This window comes from Ovis aries, chromosome 2 (genome assembly GCF_016772045.2).
Source record: "Ovis aries strain OAR_USU_Benz2616 breed Rambouillet chromosome 2, ARS-UI_Ramb_v3.0, whole genome shotgun sequence".
Taxonomy (NCBI): Eukaryota; Metazoa; Chordata; class Mammalia; order Artiodactyla; family Bovidae; genus Ovis; species Ovis aries.
Genome location: NC_056055.1, coordinates 169896581 through 169914522, shown reverse-complemented (window position 1 = coordinate 169914522; position 17942 = coordinate 169896581). Strand labels below are relative to the sequence as shown.

General features: G+C 36.0%; 1 protein-coding gene across 1 annotated transcript in view; it reads right to left on the bottom strand.

The window, feature by feature from the left end:
- LRP1B (LDL receptor related protein 1B) overlaps positions 1-17942 on the bottom strand; it is a 2196232-nt gene that overhangs the window by 354148 nt on the left and 1824142 nt on the right. The window contains exons 44-45 of the mRNA XM_060411151.1: positions 4299-4491; positions 3543-3668 (exon numbers count right to left, since the gene is read on the bottom strand). Coding sequence (XP_060267134.1) covers positions 3543-3668; positions 4299-4491 — 319 coding nt within the window. The remainder of the gene's footprint in view (positions 1-3542; positions 3669-4298; positions 4492-17942) is intronic.

Here is a 17942-nt window from a genome sequence, read left to right as displayed (position 1 = left end):
ACAAGTGATCAGTACCTACTCCTTGAAATGCATGGGAGTCTGTAGCGGGTGCTGGTAGAGGACAAAGATAAACTGAAAAGCACATGCAGCAGGTGCTTATGGGCTGCAGTTAACCACTGCTGTGTTGTCCCACTTCTAAATGCCAGGATTCTTATAAGAAATTTAAAGTCCGAGTTTTTTGTTATTTGAGCAACTTGTGAGTACAAAACAGCCATGAGTACAAAGAAGCTTTTCTATAGCTAGATTTCATCCCTGGAATGCCAATATGTGACCTCTGTTTTAGAATGATCTCTCTTGGGGAAAATAGACATTTTTCAAAAATGTATTTATTTTTAATTGGAGGGTAATTGCTTTATGATATTCTGTTGGTTTCTGCCATACATCAACATGAATCAGCCTTAGGCATACATATGTCCTGCCCCTCTTGATCCTGCCTCCCACCTCCCAAACTATCCCACTCCTTTATTTTTATTCTTAAACAATTGATTTACTAGCAAGCTTTTGGAGTGCAACGTTTCTGCTGCATATTGTGCTGTCTGCTTGCATATACTCAGTCTATTGGGCTTCCCAGGTGGTGCTAGTGGTAAAGAACCCGCCTGCCAATGCAGAAGATGTAAGAGATGCGAGTTGGATCCCTGGATCAGGAAGATCCCCTGGAGGAGAGCACAGCCACCCACTCCAGTATTTTTGCCTGGAGAATCCCACGGACAGAGGGGCCTGGGCTACCACAGTCCTTAGGGTTGCAAAGAGTCTGACACAACTGAAGCGACTTAGCACAGCCCAGCACTCAATCTATTGCTTGTAGAAAAACAGTATAGGGAAAGCAAACCATATTAATTATATTGGAGGTAATTAGAACTCATTTATCTCTACTAATGCAGGAAACATAGTTTAATTTTATAATTTGCTATCAGGATTTATTTCATGAATATTCAGTTAAATAGGTACTAATACTCTTTGAAGTTCCCAGTATTTTGTTTATTATTCCTAGAATGTAACCATTTTTACAGAATATCTATATTTTCTCTATCTACCTATTAATGACATAATTTAACTTTGTAAATGATAGCAGCCCTCTCCAAAGTTAATTTTGTTTTTCTTGGTGCAGTCTAAATTTCACTAGTCAGTAGCTAAAGTAGAATGCCATTTTAGAGGAAATAACAAGAAATTAAGAGTCTAAAAATACCACTCACTTTCAATAATTATTATCTTTAAGAAGAGTGCTGACTTACTGCCCACAATCACCTTAGATCATGAACTGAATAAAATTCATCCATTTTACTGAGAGTCCATTAGCATTCCTAACTTGTTTTGTCTATTTTAAACACATACTGTTTAATTTCTCATTTCCAGTGAAAAATAATTGCTATGATAGAAAATGCCATATTTTGGTTTTATAATCACCATACCTTTGAGGAAAAGATGATAATATGTACAGTAAATATGGTTTATTATGCAAAAAAACAAATATTGTATGAGCACAATTCTTATTTAGGTATGTTTGAAGAAATAGTATTGAGTATTTTCTGCCTCTCTCTAGAAACAAAAACTGTGGTTCAGCTGTCCTCCATTCTCTTACAAGGTAATTGCTTCATCTAATTATATTTGCTATTCTTGTTTCTGTTACGGGTGTTAGTAAGGTTAGCAGTGTCGTGTGAAATGGAATTGCCTAATCTTTTTTCTCAAGAGTTATGACAACAAATGGTTTTCTCTCCTTTGCCCTCAAGTAGGTGTTAGTAAATAACCTTTCATCCTTGTAATGTTGCCATTAACATTCATAAACTGCTCTGGGTGAACTAATTCAGATGTGGACCCTGATATTCCAGAAACATCATCATTTCCCAAAGATAGATTTGATAAGAAGAAGCCAAGAGTTACTTTTCAATCTCTCTGCTGGCCCACAGAATTTCAATATGAATGCACAATGGATACAAGATACTTCTGTAAAGATTTGTCGGCTCTGAAGAACCCAGTATCACTCTGCAGTTCCACGTGAATACAACTATGCTTGTTTTAACACTACAGTTTTCTGTCTGATTCATTCCCTCTCATCAATAGTGAGACGCAGGTGGCTTAGTAGGGACAGATGTATTTAATCTATTTTGCTGCAAGGACAGGAATCTACTGTCTACAAATAAGCCTTGCTGTTTTGACTAGAGGCATTGGTTTACTACTGGCCTGTAGTGACCTGTGAAAGAAACATGAGTGATTCTAATGCATGGCTAACACTCCAGGCTTACAGATGGCGTCGGATCCAGACAATTACAGTTGAAACCACAAAGGCAAACTGAAATAGAGAGTTTAAGCAATTGCTTGAGAAATTCAGGGAAGTGTTACGGAATGAAGAAACATTGGAATTTGTGGCCCGAATTATTGAAATTAACTATCTACTGGACAATTACATCACTCCCTTGTTTGCCTCAGCACATTCTTAAAGTCTTTTACTTATTTTGCTAAGAAATGCCCTTTTGGATTATGTGCCAATATACAAAGTGAGAAAATATGTATATGTTCTTGCATTAGGTGTAGTAGTTTTCCTGGTTAAAAAAACTATGTCAGAGTGTTTGTGTAAGAAAAAAATTTCCAAATGTACATAGCTCCAAGAATCACACTTGTTTGTATTAAAATAAAGAACAGGCAAAAGAGAAGATCCTTCTGGTATACAAAGACTGAAAGAAGACAAAAGATGCAATTGAAAAATACTTTCAGCTTATGATTCTTATTTTTATAATGTAGACATATCCAATTCTATTGATTTTCTAAGATGAAAGATATGAGATGAGTATACAGGTGAGGAAGAAAAAAAAACTGAACACATCGTAAGAGTTAACCAATTTTAATTTTCCAAAATGCTGCTCTCTTGTATTTCTTACTCACAACTAGTTTTGATGTTAAAGAGAAATTAACCCTTTTTATGTTGCTGGATAATTTTTATGACGATATTAGAACACTTGAACCGTTATTTACAGTAGAAACAGTTTGGGAAACTTAGCTGTTAATAAGTATATACTGTAATGGTACTAATTAAAGATTGCAATGCCTTTGGGAGGTATAAACATCACACAAGGCTACAATGTTACATTTTTAATTAACAGTTCAGAAATGACTACAAATAAATTGTGTGAGCCATTCTTTCTCATTTACATACTCTGACCGACTGTGAGTGGGTTCACTACTAAGCTACTGCCTGTACACTGGTTTATTCTGGCTTTAATTAATTTTGCTATTGACTGAATTCTTAAAGTCATAACTCCTAAATTTTCAGATATCACTGTGTACAGGTATTTCTTCAGTTTACCCAACATCTTCCAGCCATAATCAGAGGATACAACATTCATCACTCTTTGGGTTATTATTACCTATCACATGGTGCTATAGGTAGAATGGTAAACAGTTCTTTTTAGAATAGAGACATAGGCCAACAGGGTCTCTAATATTGGAGGAGAGTACAACTTCAAACATATGCTAAAACAATTCCAGTGTCTGTGTGTGCCATTTTGAGCAGTTATGTGTTACAACACATCTTGATCATCTTTACTTACTCACACATCTGTTGTCTTCCAGCAATATTCGATCCCCTCTGCAGGAACAATTCACTCTTCCATTAGGTGTTAAAAGGCACAAGTCATGGCAACCTCCATTCAATAATGCACATGGAGAAAGTTCACCTGCAATAAAGAGGTTTTCTTGGTGACATTTTATACTGAATCCCCGTACTGTGTTACTATAGATTAACAGTGAACTGTTAAACAGCCTCAATCTCTCAAAATATCTCATGAACAAGGAAGATTCAGGACTTTTGAAAATCTAAAGATTCCAAATGATAAGTACAATTAAAACTATGTAACAAATCTCTACATTTTCTAACATATTTGTCATTCAATACACTGGTACCTCTAGAAACTACACAAACACTGTAAACTGCAATTTTGTAGGTATTTCAGTGATTAGGAAAAAAAAAAATGTTTAAGCCAGATGCAAAGCTTGTTTGTAAAACAAGTATTATTTTCTTGGAAACAACCTGATTTGAATCATCAAAAATAAGAGGAGTGAGAAAGTGTGAAATAGATATTCAGAAACTAATAATTAAAAGTGAATCATTCCTCTGGTGATAAATTAAGAACTATAAAATTTCCATAAAACATTCAGATAATTTCAATATATTCAATGGTCAAAGCCTGATTGGTAGCGCCAGAAACAGTAAGAAAACAAAATCCAACTAAGTATCACTTAAATACATATATGTTTTTGAGAGATTATGTAATTAAGAAATAAATTTGCTTTCTATGGTAACTTACAGCTATTGGTATCATTAGCAACAGCTATGATACCCATTGGTTGATGTGGAATATCAGAACGAAGAATTTTTGTATCTCCTCCTGTGTACTTGTTAGAACGCAAGATAGCTCTTCTTCCCCAATCTGACCAGAAGATATAATTGTCATATACAGCCAGACTGAGAAAAGTTCCTGGCCCAGATTTGACAATCACCTGAAATAAAGTAAAATATCGTATTTTTAAAAATGAAACTATCTGCATATGTTTTTGCTCAAAAAAGAGATTATTAGTTTACTTTAATCAATTGAAATAATCAGATAAAAATGTATTTCACTGACTGTATTAAGGTTTATTTTAAATATCATAATCATCCTTACCTTTTGTAATGTGCTTACTTAATATTTTGAAGTATATTTTTAATAGTCATTCACTTTAAGCAATTCTGTACTTTTAGTATTATAAACCAAAATCAAGACAAAAATATGAGATTAACTGTTATTACTATCAAACATTTTTATTAAGAAATCATTAGATATGTAGTAAATACTCATTAAGCTTTCAGAGCTGTATATAAAATACACAATACAATTTTATCCAGGTTATTCCTTTAGACAACACAAGTGATTTAACAAGTTATCCATGCATTAGAAATAAAAATTTAAAACACTCAGACGAAGATGAAGTAAAAGGGACTAGATTTCCCTTCCTAATAAAACAACTAAAAAACTAAGCAAAATACATAAAACAAGGCTTTTCAACAAAGTGGATATCAGGTAAGAAATGACAGTGATTCCTGCGTAACAGGAACTAAACCAAGTGAGTCCCATAACCTCCAGAGTTCATAACCTGAGATAGTGACGAATAGTGAGGCAGTGCACAGGGACTCAGCAGAGTTCAGGGAACTCTCTGAGTGGACAGAGCTCAGTGATGGGAGTTACTGGAGAGTGATATGGTTAGATCTCACAAGGCAGACTGATAGAGAAGAGAATGCAACAGAAACAGAACTCTGGGTGTCTGCACAGGGTCCTCCTGGAGTATTCAGCCATGTACTAAGCACATTTACCTTGATTCATGGACCTAACCTTCCAGGTTCCTAGGCAATGCTGTTCTTTATGGCATCAGACTTTACTTCCATCACCAGTCACATTAACAACTGGGTGCTGTTTTTGCTTTGGTTCTGTCTCTTCATTCTTTTTAGAGTTATTTCTCCACTCTTCTCCAGTAGCATATTGGGCACCTACAGACCTGGGAAGTTCACCTTTCAGTGTCATATCATTTTGCCTTTTCATACTGTTCATGGGGTTCTCAAAGCAAGAATACTGAATTGGCGAATTTAACTCAGATGACCATTATATCTACTAGTGTGGGCAAGGATCCTTTAGAAGAAATGGAGTAGGCCTCATAGTCAACAAAAAACTGAAATGCACTTCTTGAGTACAATCCCCAAAACGACAGAATGATCTCTGTTCATTTCCAAGGCAAATCATTTAATATCACAGTAATCCAAGTCCATACCCCAACCAGTAATGCTGAAGTTAAATGGTTCTATGATGACCTACAAGACATTCCAGAACTAATACTCAAAATAGAAATCATTTTCATTATAGGGGACTGAAACGCAAAAGCAGGAAATCATGAGATGCCTGGAGTAACGGGCAAATTTGGCCTTGGAGTACAAAACAAAGCAGTTCACAGGCTAACAGAGTTTTGCCAAGAGAATGCACTGGTCATAGCAAACACGTTTTTCCAATAACACAAGAGAAGATTCTACATGTGGACATCACCAGATGGTCAATACCTAAATCAGATTGATTATGTTCATTGCAGCCAAAGTTCATACTGTATTTTCTATACAGTCAGCAAAACAAGACCTGGAGCTGACTATGGCTCATATCATGAACTCATTATTGCCAAATTCAGACTGAAATTGAAGAAAGTAGGGAAAGCCACAAGACCATTCAGGTATGACCTAAATCAAATCCTTTATGATTATACAGTGGAAGTGAGAAAGAGATTCAAAGGATTAGATCTGATTGAGAGAATGTCTGAAGAAATATGGACAGAGGTTTATGACATCCTACATCCATGTCATGTACAGGAGGCAGTGATCAATAAAAACTCCAAGGCAAATTAATGCAGAAAAGCAGAATGGTTGTCTGAGGAGGTCTTACAAATAGCGGAAAAAGGAAGAGATGCTAAAGGCAAAGGAGGAAAAGAAAGATATACACATTTAAATGAAGAGTTCCAAAGAATAGCAAGGAGACATAAGAAAGCCTTCCTCAGTGATCAATGCAAAGAAATAGAGAAAAATAATAGAATGGGAAAGACTAGAGATCTCTTCAAGAAAATTAGAGATACCAAGGGAATATTTCATGCAAAGATGGCACAAAAAATGACAGAAACAGTATGGACCTAAAAGAAGCAGAAGATATTAAGAAGAGGTGGCAAGAATATACAGAAGAACTATACAAAAAAGATCTTCATGACCCAGATAATCATGATAGTATGTTCACTCACCTACAGCCAGACGTCCTGGAATGTGAAGTCAAGTGGGCCTTAGGAAGCATCACTAGGAACACAGCTAGTGGAGGTGGTGGAATTCCAGTTGAGCTATTTCAAATCCTAAATGATAAGGCTGTTAACATGCTACACTCAATTTGCCAGCAAATTTGAAAACCTCAGCAGTGGCCCCAGGACTTGAAAAAGTCAGTTTTCATTCCAACCCCAAAGAAAAATAATGCCAAAGAATGCTCAGACTACCACACAATTGCACTCATCTCACATGCTAGCAAAAGTAATGCTCAAAATTCTCCAAGCCAGACTTCAATGGTACGTGAACCGTGAACTTCCAGATGTTCAAGCTGGATTTAGAAAAGGCAGATGAAGCAGAGATCAAATTGCCAATATCCACTGGATCATAATAAAAGCAAGAGAGTTCCAGAAAAGCATCTGCTTCTGCTTTATCGACTTTGTCAAAGCCTTTGACTGTATGGATCACAACAAACTGTGGAAACTTGTTAAAGAGATGGAAATACCAGACCACATGACTTGCCTCCTGAGAAAGTAGGCAAGTCATCTGTATGCAGGTCAAGAAGCAACAGTTAGACCTGGACATGGAACAACAGACTAGTTCCAAACTGGAAAATGAGTACATCAAGACTGTATATTGTCACCCTGCTTATTTAACTTTTATGCAGAGTACATCATGCAAAATACCAGCCTGGATGAAGCACACCTGGAATCAAGATTGCTGGGAGAAATATCAATAATTTCAGATATGCAGATGACACCACCCTTATGGCAGAAATTAAAGAGGAACTAAAAAGCCTCTTAATGAAAGTGAAAGAGGAGAGTGGAAAAAAAATTGGCTTAAAGCTCAACATTCAGAAAACTAAGATCATGGCATCTGGTCTCATCACTTCATGGCAAATAGGTGGGGAAACAGTGGAAACAGTGTCAGACTTTATTTTGGGGGGCTCCCAAATCACTGCAGATGCTATTTGCAGCCATGCAATTAAAATATGCTTACTCTTTGGAAGGAAAGTTATGACCAACCTAGATAGCATATTCAAAAGCAGAGACATTATTTTGCCGACTAAGTTCCGTCTAGTCAAGGCTATGGTTTTCCAGCGGTCATGTATAGATGTGAGAGTTGGACTGTGAAGAAGGCTGAGTGCCAAAGAATTGATGCTTTTGAACTGTGGTGTTGGAGAAGACTCTTGAGAATCCCTTGGACTGCAAGGAGATCCAACCAGTCCAGCCTAAAGGAGATCAGCCCTGGGTGTTCTTTGGAAGAAATTCTGATCACCTAAGTCTCTCTTCACCAAGAATCATGTTAGGTCACTTTATCCAGAATTTTCCCTGACCTCTGACATTTCCTCTTAGTAATTGTCCATCCACTGACAGCCTGTTTGCTCTCTGGCTTTAAATGTCTACTTTTCCTTCTATTTAGAGTTGAACTCAGTCTCTGTCTTCTACTGCAAAACACCACTGCAGTAATCTCTATATCTATCCTGATAGTTTTGAATAAAGTCTCAGTTACCATTTTGACAAGAGTCATATATACTATTTTCCTTAACACATTCAGTGTAATACTACTGAGAAATAAAAAGGATGAATTATTGATGTATGTCACACTGTGGATAAATTTCAAAATCATCATGCTGAGTGAAAGAAGCCAGACAAAAGAGAGTATAAAGTATATGCTGCCATTCATTTAAACATCTACAAAATGAGAAATAATCTGTAGTAACAAAAAAAACACACAACAACGCTTTCTGGGGATAGAGTGGGAAGGAGTAGAGTGGGAAAAGAAGGATTAAAAAAGGAAATAACAAAATCTGTAGAACTCATTGATATGTTCATTATCTTGATGTGATGATGACTCACAGATAATGTGCATATGAATATGAAGATTTTTTCAATTTAAATATTTAAATTTTAATGTATGTAAATCATATCTGAATTTTTAAAATAAAGGCCAGAAATTTTAAAAAAGTATTTTCAGAAATAACATTAAGTATATATGACTGCAACAGCATTTAGAAGAACAAGATAAATCAGAAAATAGACATATTTGTTGTCTAGTCATTTTTACTTAACTTTTGCTTCTAAATCTAATAAATAGGGGACCTATCCAAATAGCTCCTCTGAACTCTAGAAAATCAGTGAATGATCTAATGGATGGTTTAAAATTTAAGCATACCTCTTAGGTGAATGAAGTACTCAGATTTCTAGAAGAGAGAAACCAATATGAATTTCCTTTTCTAGCAAGGAGATGAGATATAATTTTAGTAACTGAATAGTAAACATGCAAAAGAAGAGGGAAAGAAAGGACTCTATGCCTTAAAGAAATGAAGTCTGTAATAATTTGCTTCAACAGAAAGTGAAAAGGAACTAAAAGCCTCTTGATGAAAGTGAGAGTGGAGAGTGAAAAAGTTGGCTTAAAGCTCAACATTCAGAAAATGAAGATCATGTCATCTGGTCCCATCACTTCATGGCAGAAAGATGGAGAAACAGTGGAAACAGTGTCAGACTTTATTTTTGGGGGGGGGGGCTCCAAAATCACTGCAGATGGTGACTGCAGCCATGAAATTAAAAGACGCTTACTCCTTGGAAGAAAAGTTATGACCAACCTAGATAGCATATCCAAAAGCAGAGACATTACTTTGCCGACTAAGGTCCATCTAGTCAAGGCTATGGTTTTCCCAGTGGTCATGTATGGATGTGAGAGTTGGACTGTGAAGAAGGCTGAGTGCCGAAGAATTGATGCTTTTGAACTGTGGTGTTGGAGAAGACTCTTGAGGGTCCCTTGGACTGCAAGGAGATCCAATCAGTCCATCCTGAAGGAGATCAGCCCTGGGATTTCTTTGGAAGGAATGATGCTGAAGCTGAAACTCCAGTACTTTGGCCACCTCATGCAAAGAGTTGACTCATAGGAAAAGACTCTGATGCTCGGAGGGATTGAGGGCAGGAGGAGAAGGGGATATCAGAGGATGAGATTGCTGGATGGCATCACTGACTTGATGGACGTGAGTCTGAATGAATTCCAGGAGTTAGTGATGGACATGGAGGCCTGGCGAGCTGCACTTCGTGGGGTCACAAAGAGTTGGACATGACCGAGTGACTGAACTGAACTGAAGACAGCAAAATGTTCAAATACCTTTCAAGGCATTGATATAGTTTATTTTGCTTGGTTTCATTTAGAAGAAATTTTTGTCTCCTTTTTGTGGACAAAATACATAAGTGGTGATGTTGGAGCATATTTTGAATAAAGAAATTAGCTTTTGCCTTGCAACATCACAATCAGGAGGGCTTGATAATCAACATCCAATTCACAGATACAGAATTTACTCAATTATCTCTGTTTTAGAAATCATTGTGTTATAATGGGAAGGGCTCATTAGGCCCACACGCAAATGGAAGTATGATCATTCTTGAGGAGAGTGGATTTGGGAAAGTGCTTTACTTTAAAAAAAAAAAATGCAGCTTTCTCATCTTTATGATGGAGGTGATTAAAACATGTTTCAACAATTTCACAGGGCTGTTATAAGGATATATGCAGAAATGTTCTGACTATCTTATATTGCTATATATGGATATATTTGACCAATTTACCTGTCATAGATAAGTTTAAATAGTAACTTTTGTAATTTCTGCTCCAGGTTTATCATAAAATAGTTATTTTTATATAAAAATCAAGCTAAGAAAACTCAGTAGGAATATTTTTGTAGAAATAAATCAATCAATTAGATTCTTTGCCCTTGAGGTATTAAATATGTTAAACAGAGACCTGGCTATATTACTTTTCCCGTAATCAGAAAAAAACAAATAAATTATAAAGGAACTTTCACATGAATGATGCCTGAATGGGAATGATCCTGAAGAAACAAATACCCTTCACAGTGCCACATATTGCCTTCTTAGGAATTAAAACATTCTAGGGTTAAACCATTTGCTAACCACTAAAATTAATGTGATTTGAAGAAAACTGATAATCCTGAGAATGTGACAATTTAAAAAAATAGTCCTCTTTCTCTACTCCATCCTATATCAAACTCTAAATTATTGTGAGATAATTAACAATGTCACCTTCCTAATTTCCAAAATTTTCCCTCATCCATTCTTAATTAACTGACAATTACTCTCTTATAGAAACAATTCATTTTTATTCTAATTATATAAGTAATTTCTATTCTATAGGGCAATGTTTCTCAAGTAGTAATGTACATACAATTCACTTTGAGATTTGTTAAAACTTATATACTGATTCACTAAATTAAGATTGTAACTTCAGATTCTTCATTTCTAACAAACTTCCAAGTGTTGCTGATGCTGCTGGTTGGGAATTCACTTTAAAAAGCAAGAATTATAAAACAGAGAAAAGCACAAAAATAAAATAAATAATAATCTTACCACACAAATCTAACTAATCATTTTGGATTAAATATATATATGCATATATATATATATATATATATATATCTTTACAAATTGACAGACACATGAGCTATCTAAAGTTTCTTGAGATTAAGTAAAATCCATTTTAATAGTTTAATTTAAAAAAGCAACTATATCCAAAATTTATTTCCTTTAAAGATGATAAAAAGATGTCTTTCTTGATCTGTCACATATTAAAACACTTTATTTTACAAAGGGACAAGAGAATTTTTCTATATGTTCTTCTGTGCTCTGTGCTTAGAACAATTTTACTAATCTAAGTGCAAGACACATTGCTGTATAATAGTGGTTTTCACCCCTCCAAACACACACACACACACACACACACACACACACAACTACAGAACGGGGAAAACTAATGCTAAAATGGACTTTTTACCCTATGTGCTGTGCTGTGCTTAGTTGCTCAGTCACGTCTGACTCTTCACAACCCCATGGACTGTAGCACACCAGGCTCCTCTGTCCATGGAATTCTCTAAGCAAGAATACTGGAGTGGGTTGCCATGCCCTCCTCCAGAGTTTTTGCCCTATAGGAAATCTGAAAAGACTGATGATTCTTAGCAAATGTAAAAGTTTAATTTAACATTCCTCATTTGTATTTCTTTGGGAATAACATCTTATTCCATAGTTAATATTTCAGGAGTATAAAGGATCACCTAAAATAATGTTATGAACTGAATGTTTGTGTAGTACTGAAATTCACATGTTGAAATCTTAACCTTGTAACCCACCATGTGATACTTGTAGGTGAAACCTTTGGGAGGTAATTAAGTTAGATCAAGTCATGAGGGTGAGGGCCCTGTGATGGGATCAGTGTATTTATTGGAAGAAGTAAAAATGTCTCTTGTCCTACATGGGAGGATATGCAGCGAGAAAGGAGCCACTGCAAGCCAGGAAGAAGACTGTCACTTGAAGCCAAACATGCTGGCATGCTCAGCTCTGATTCCTCAGTCGGAACCATGAGAAATGAACACCTGTTGTTTAAATCACCCAGTCAATGGTACTTTGTTATAAGGTGCACATGTTCTAAGTCACTTCAGTCAAGTCCAACTCTTTGTAACCCCATAGACTGTAGCTCACCAGGCCCCTCTGTCAATGGGATTCTCCAGGCAAGAGTACTGAAGTGGGTTGCCATTTTCTCCTCCAGGGGATCTTCCTGGCCTAGAGATTGAACCGGCTGTCTCCTGTATTGGCAGCCAGGTACTTTACCATTAGTGCCACCGGAGAAGCTTGTTACAGAAACAGTAGCCAAATAAGACTGCTTTACTTTGTTCCTTTTTGAAGAGTCAGGTTGTAAGATTTATATCTGCTTAAATTTCAATAAACATTTTAAATCAACAAAATAAGGGAAATATTACTACTTATGATATAAACATTACTAGAAAATGATACGGAGAAGGCAATGGCACCCCACTCCAGTATTCTTGCCTGGAGAATCCCAGGGACAGGGGAGCCTGGTGGGCTGCTGTCTATGGGGTCGCACAGAGTCGGACACGACTGAAGTGACTTAGCAGCAGCAGCAGCAGAAAATAATAACTTCTATATTGTTCTACCTGGGAAGATTTTCCTGAGAGAAGTAAGGATGAATAGGTAGTTGGATGAAAAGAGAAGGTAAAACTTTTGACAGTGGGGATGCATGGTGCAAAAGCTGACAGGAAGGGGGAAGAGGAAGTGCTGAGAAAAGGATAAGAGGTTAAGTGAACATGATTATCACTCAGACATCTGGGGAGAAGATCCCATGAGAAGCCTGGTGAGAAAGGACAGAAGGGAAGATATATAGGGCCTTCCTTCCTATAGGCCAAGGACGTGAGTCTGTTCTGAAAGTAGTAGTAAATTATTAATTTTTAAGCATGCCAATGTCATTATTGCTTTGTAGTTTAAAGATTATTCTGCCTCTGATGTAGACAGTAGATTAGATACGAGCAAATTTAGGGAGACCAGCTAAGATCAACTGCTTTTGTCCAGACAAAGCATAATACTTTTGATATTTTGAGCAAGAAAGATGAAGAATACAAATATTAGAGAAGTATCTGCAAACTAATGACTCTCTATTAAACTTTTTATCAGAACTCACAAGGGTTTTCATCACTCACTATTCATACATCCTTTTACAATTTTTTTTTCCGTGAGCAATGGTAGTTAACTCTTATGAATAGTTAACACTTCCTGAATGCTTATGATATAAAGGATATGTACATATTGTATGTATCATACCAAATTTAATCTCACACTAACTTATGTGGTGATTACTATTTCAGTTTATATTTTATTGATGAGGATTGAAGCTTAATACGTTTATGAAATAAGCCCAAAGCCACATATTTGCTAAATGATTTGAGGCTATTTCAGACCCAAAGCAGCTACGATCTGAATTAACTTGTATATATAAAATCTAACGTGGTTAAAGAGATAGGAGAAACTATTTGATATTGTCAGATGTATATGTATATATACTGCTCTTATTATTATATATATGCTTCTTAAGTTAGGGACTGCAGCAATTTCTTCAATCCCTTTTTCTATTCAGCATCATATTTTTCATGAACAAAATAGTTAACACTGATAAATCATTAAGAATGAAAAATAAATTATATTAGCTAAACATAAATTAAAATAGCTATTTTTTTTTATGGATAGGAATAGTTATTCTTATCACAATGAAAGTTTTTTTTTAATTCGTTATATGGCAACTTTGTAAGTTTTCATACTGATTGAGCTTAGTAGTTTACTTCTTTACTTCTGCTGACACAGAGAAAGGTGAAAAAAAACATTCAATTAGTCTATAATTATGCATGTTACTTTCAGAGTACAGTAGTTTCTACTAAGAATTGAGCTGACTTTAGACATTTCACTGGTGAGAGTTCCATGTGGAAAAGAGAAGTGAAATCCACAATTATGTTTTGTCATCTCTGTGTTAAACATTTTTATTATAATTTCTTAAATACTGTACCTTGCAAGCTTAATCAGCATTTTAATTTACAACACAGAAGCTTTGTCATCATAAATCACATGCTATCATGTTTTGTGGCAATACACCATTATGACATTATTTTCAGGTGCTTTAACCTTGAACCTATGAACAGGTTCATGTTTCAAAATAATAGTGTTAATTAAGATGATGTATTTCTTGACACTATCACTTAATATCATGTATGTCCTCAGTTCAGTTCAGTTCAGTCGCTCAGTCGTGTCCGACTCTTTGAGACCCCACGAAGTGCAGCTCGCCAGGCCTCCCTGTCCATCACCATCTCCTAGAGTTCACTCAGATTCACGTCCATTCGAGTCCGTGATGCCATCCAGCCATCTCATCCTGGGTCATCCCCTTCTCCTCCTGCCCCCAATCCCTCCCAGCATCAGAGTCTTTTCCAATGAGTCAACTCTTCGCATGAGGTGGCCAAAGTACTGGAGCTTCATCTTTAGCATCATTCCTTCCAAAGGAATCCCAGGGCTGATCTCCTTCAGAATGGACTGGTTGGATCTCCTTGCCGTCCAAGGGACTCTCAAGAGTCTTCTCCAACACCACAGTTCAAAAGCATCAATTCTTCGGCACTCAGCCTTCTTCACAGTCCAACCCTCACATCCACACATGACCCCAGGAAAAACCATAGCCTTGACTAGATGGACCTTAGTCGGCAAAGGAATATCTCTGCTTTTGAATATACTATCTAGGTTGGTCCTAACTTTTCTTCCAAGGAGTAAGTGTCTTTTAATTTCATGGCTGCAGTCACCATCTGCAGTGATTTTGGAGCCCCAAAAAATAAAGTCTGACACTATTTCTACTGTTTCCCCATCTATTTCCCATGAAGTGATGTGTGTCCTCATACATGGACAATTAAATCAGTAATCCACAACTACAATTGACTTAAAGCTATGTGTCGGGAATTTAGAGACTAAAATATGCCTTTTTCTATCTTGAAACTTTACTGGCACTTTATTGGTAGAAGTGCTTGAACTAATCAAGGAATAAAAAAATATTCAGTTTTATAAGCCAGACAACATATTTCCAATACCCAGATGCTAAATATTAAATCAAACAATTTAAAAGGCAAGAGAACAGGAGGCTTTCCAAATATCCCATATCTCACTGACAAGATCATAAATGATCATTATGAGATATGACAACTTGGCCCCCACCATAGTCAGGCATGACAAAGTGTTATAGATTGCAAAGAAACAATTGCTGTTTTTTAGCCTGGGAGAAAATGGCGATGAGGTAAATCAGCAACTTGAAACTGAGAAATATTGAGCTTACAGATAGACATCTATATTTAACTTGTCTGTGTATGTTTTCAGGACAAATATAAAAGGTTTAAATGTCATTAGTGTCCAACCAAATTTGAAAAGAACAGCATTCACAGCAATCATCTAAGAGGCTACTTATAGTGTGAGAAGAGCTACTGGCCTTTTTTAGAGGGGCAGACTTTTCAGAGAGAGATTAGAGAATGAATTATTCTGATTTTATACTCTCTCTTTCTGATCTCTCTATTGATCACACTCAACCAAGAGCCAGAGGACAGGGAGCCATTTGACTACATAGGTAAGTCTTTAGGGGGAAGAGACCAGTGAAGGGGGATGGAGAAAAGATCTGGTAGATATGCTTGAGAGAAGTAGTAGAAAGAACCCTATTATGAGACTCATTATTTTTCCTTGAATAGGCTTTTGGCTTCTTGGGACTCTTAATCTGTAAAATATGATAGTAAAAGGCAATGACTCAGCTCCCTTCCCAAAGAAACAGGATGGATAATATATTCTCTTAGATCACTCAAAAGACTAATGAGAAAAAAAAAAATAAACTGTGATGTTCCTGAAGTGTTATAGCCAATGCTGAATGGACTTCGAGCAAGTCTTGATTGTTTTGGCTTCATATATGATTATAGTTACTGAAATTACAGTTTATCCAAAATTCTGATTTAGATATACTTAGACAGTTCATGGGCTTACCTTTTGGCTCAACTGGTAAATAATCTGCCTGCAATTTGGGAGACCTGGGTTCGATCCCTGGATTAGGAAGATCCCCTGGAGAAGGGAAAGGCTACCCACGCTAGTATTCTGTCCTGGAGAATTCCATGAACTGCATAGTCCTCAGGGTCACAAAGAGTCAGACATGACTGAGCGACTTTCACATCACAGACAGTTTGGGATTCATAAACTGATTTGTATCCATAAAGAATAAACTTTTTAAAAAGTAGTATATTTTTTAGTTAGTTCCTTCTGCTTTGAATTCCTTCCAAATCCTTCCATTGTGAGAATCAATTCAAGAGTTACTTCTTTTGGGAATCCCTTCCCAGCTGCCAGAAGCAATATGGCTTCTTCTGCATATTCAGACAGTTTCAACACACATTCATTACAACACTCATCAGGGGCTATCATAAGAACATTTTTTCAAATCTATAGATAAATAGATTTTTATGCATAGATAAATAGAATATAATATATTTAACATTCAACGATTACCTATTGATCAAATCAATCAATAAGTGAGTGATTAAAAAAACATTTCCCTCTGTATTTTTTTTCTTCCCATATTTGTATTTATTTATTCCTTTTCTGTTTTTAGTATACCTTTATATGAACTTTGAATTCAAATTTGTACTTTATTATGTACAGAAAGATAAGCTGTTTTCTTTATAAAATGGTATTACCAACTTGTCTTACTGAAGAACCATAGATATCATCTTCTCAGGATTATATCATGCATTTGACAGTATTACTCTCTAGGTCATTGTCTAGATAAAAATCTCCATACTGAATTACTAGTCTTAATTTTTCAAATAAAGACCTACTATCAAACAAAATTTAAATATTATTTTAAATGCTACATTGTAAGAAGTTAAAAGTTATCCTGCATAAAAGGATGATTATTTGTTTGCATGAATGTATATTTTTCAATGTATGTGATTATGTGACTACAGCTTAACACTTACTACATTTAAAAGAAAGTTTTGCCTAGGACAATAAGCCTGGGCTCTGAAGTTAGCATGTTTGGAATCATGTCTAGAACATTCTCTTATTTTGCAACCTGGGGTTTGTTATTTCACTTTTCCAGGCCTCTCTTTTCTCACCTTTAAAATAACAAAAGAATTAATATTTATCAGAACATTTCAGAAATGACACATATAAAATCCTTAGCATGGTCACATAAGTAAGATTTTCATAAATGTTAGCTATAATTATATTTGCATGAATGCAGTATGATTTAAATAGGTTTGTAAAGGTAGGTTTAGAATTTTAAATACACTAGTTTTATTCTTATTTTTTAAAATGCTGCAAAATATTCTAATGCAAACTTTAAGAATAGGTTTTATCTGTTTTGAAACTCATCACCTTCAGTATTAGAACTGCAAGTGATGGAGTTACATTGAGCAGGTACAAGATTTACAATTCTGGAAATAAAAGATTTCTGTTTGTTGTGTATGTAGGGAAAGGGAAGTTCATGCTTCTCTGAACATTCTTAGGACTGCTGCTGCTGCTGCTGCTGCTGCTAAGTCACTTCAGTCGTGTCCGACTCTGTGCGACCCCATAGATGGCAGCCCACCAGCCTCCCCCGTCTCTGGGATTCTCCAGGCAAGAACACTGGAGTGGGTTGCCATTTCCTTCTCCAATGCAGGAAAGTAAAAAGTGAAAGGGAAGTCGCTCAGTCGTATCCAACTCTTAGCGACCCCATGGACTGCAGCCTACCAGGCTCCTTTGTTCATAGGATTTTC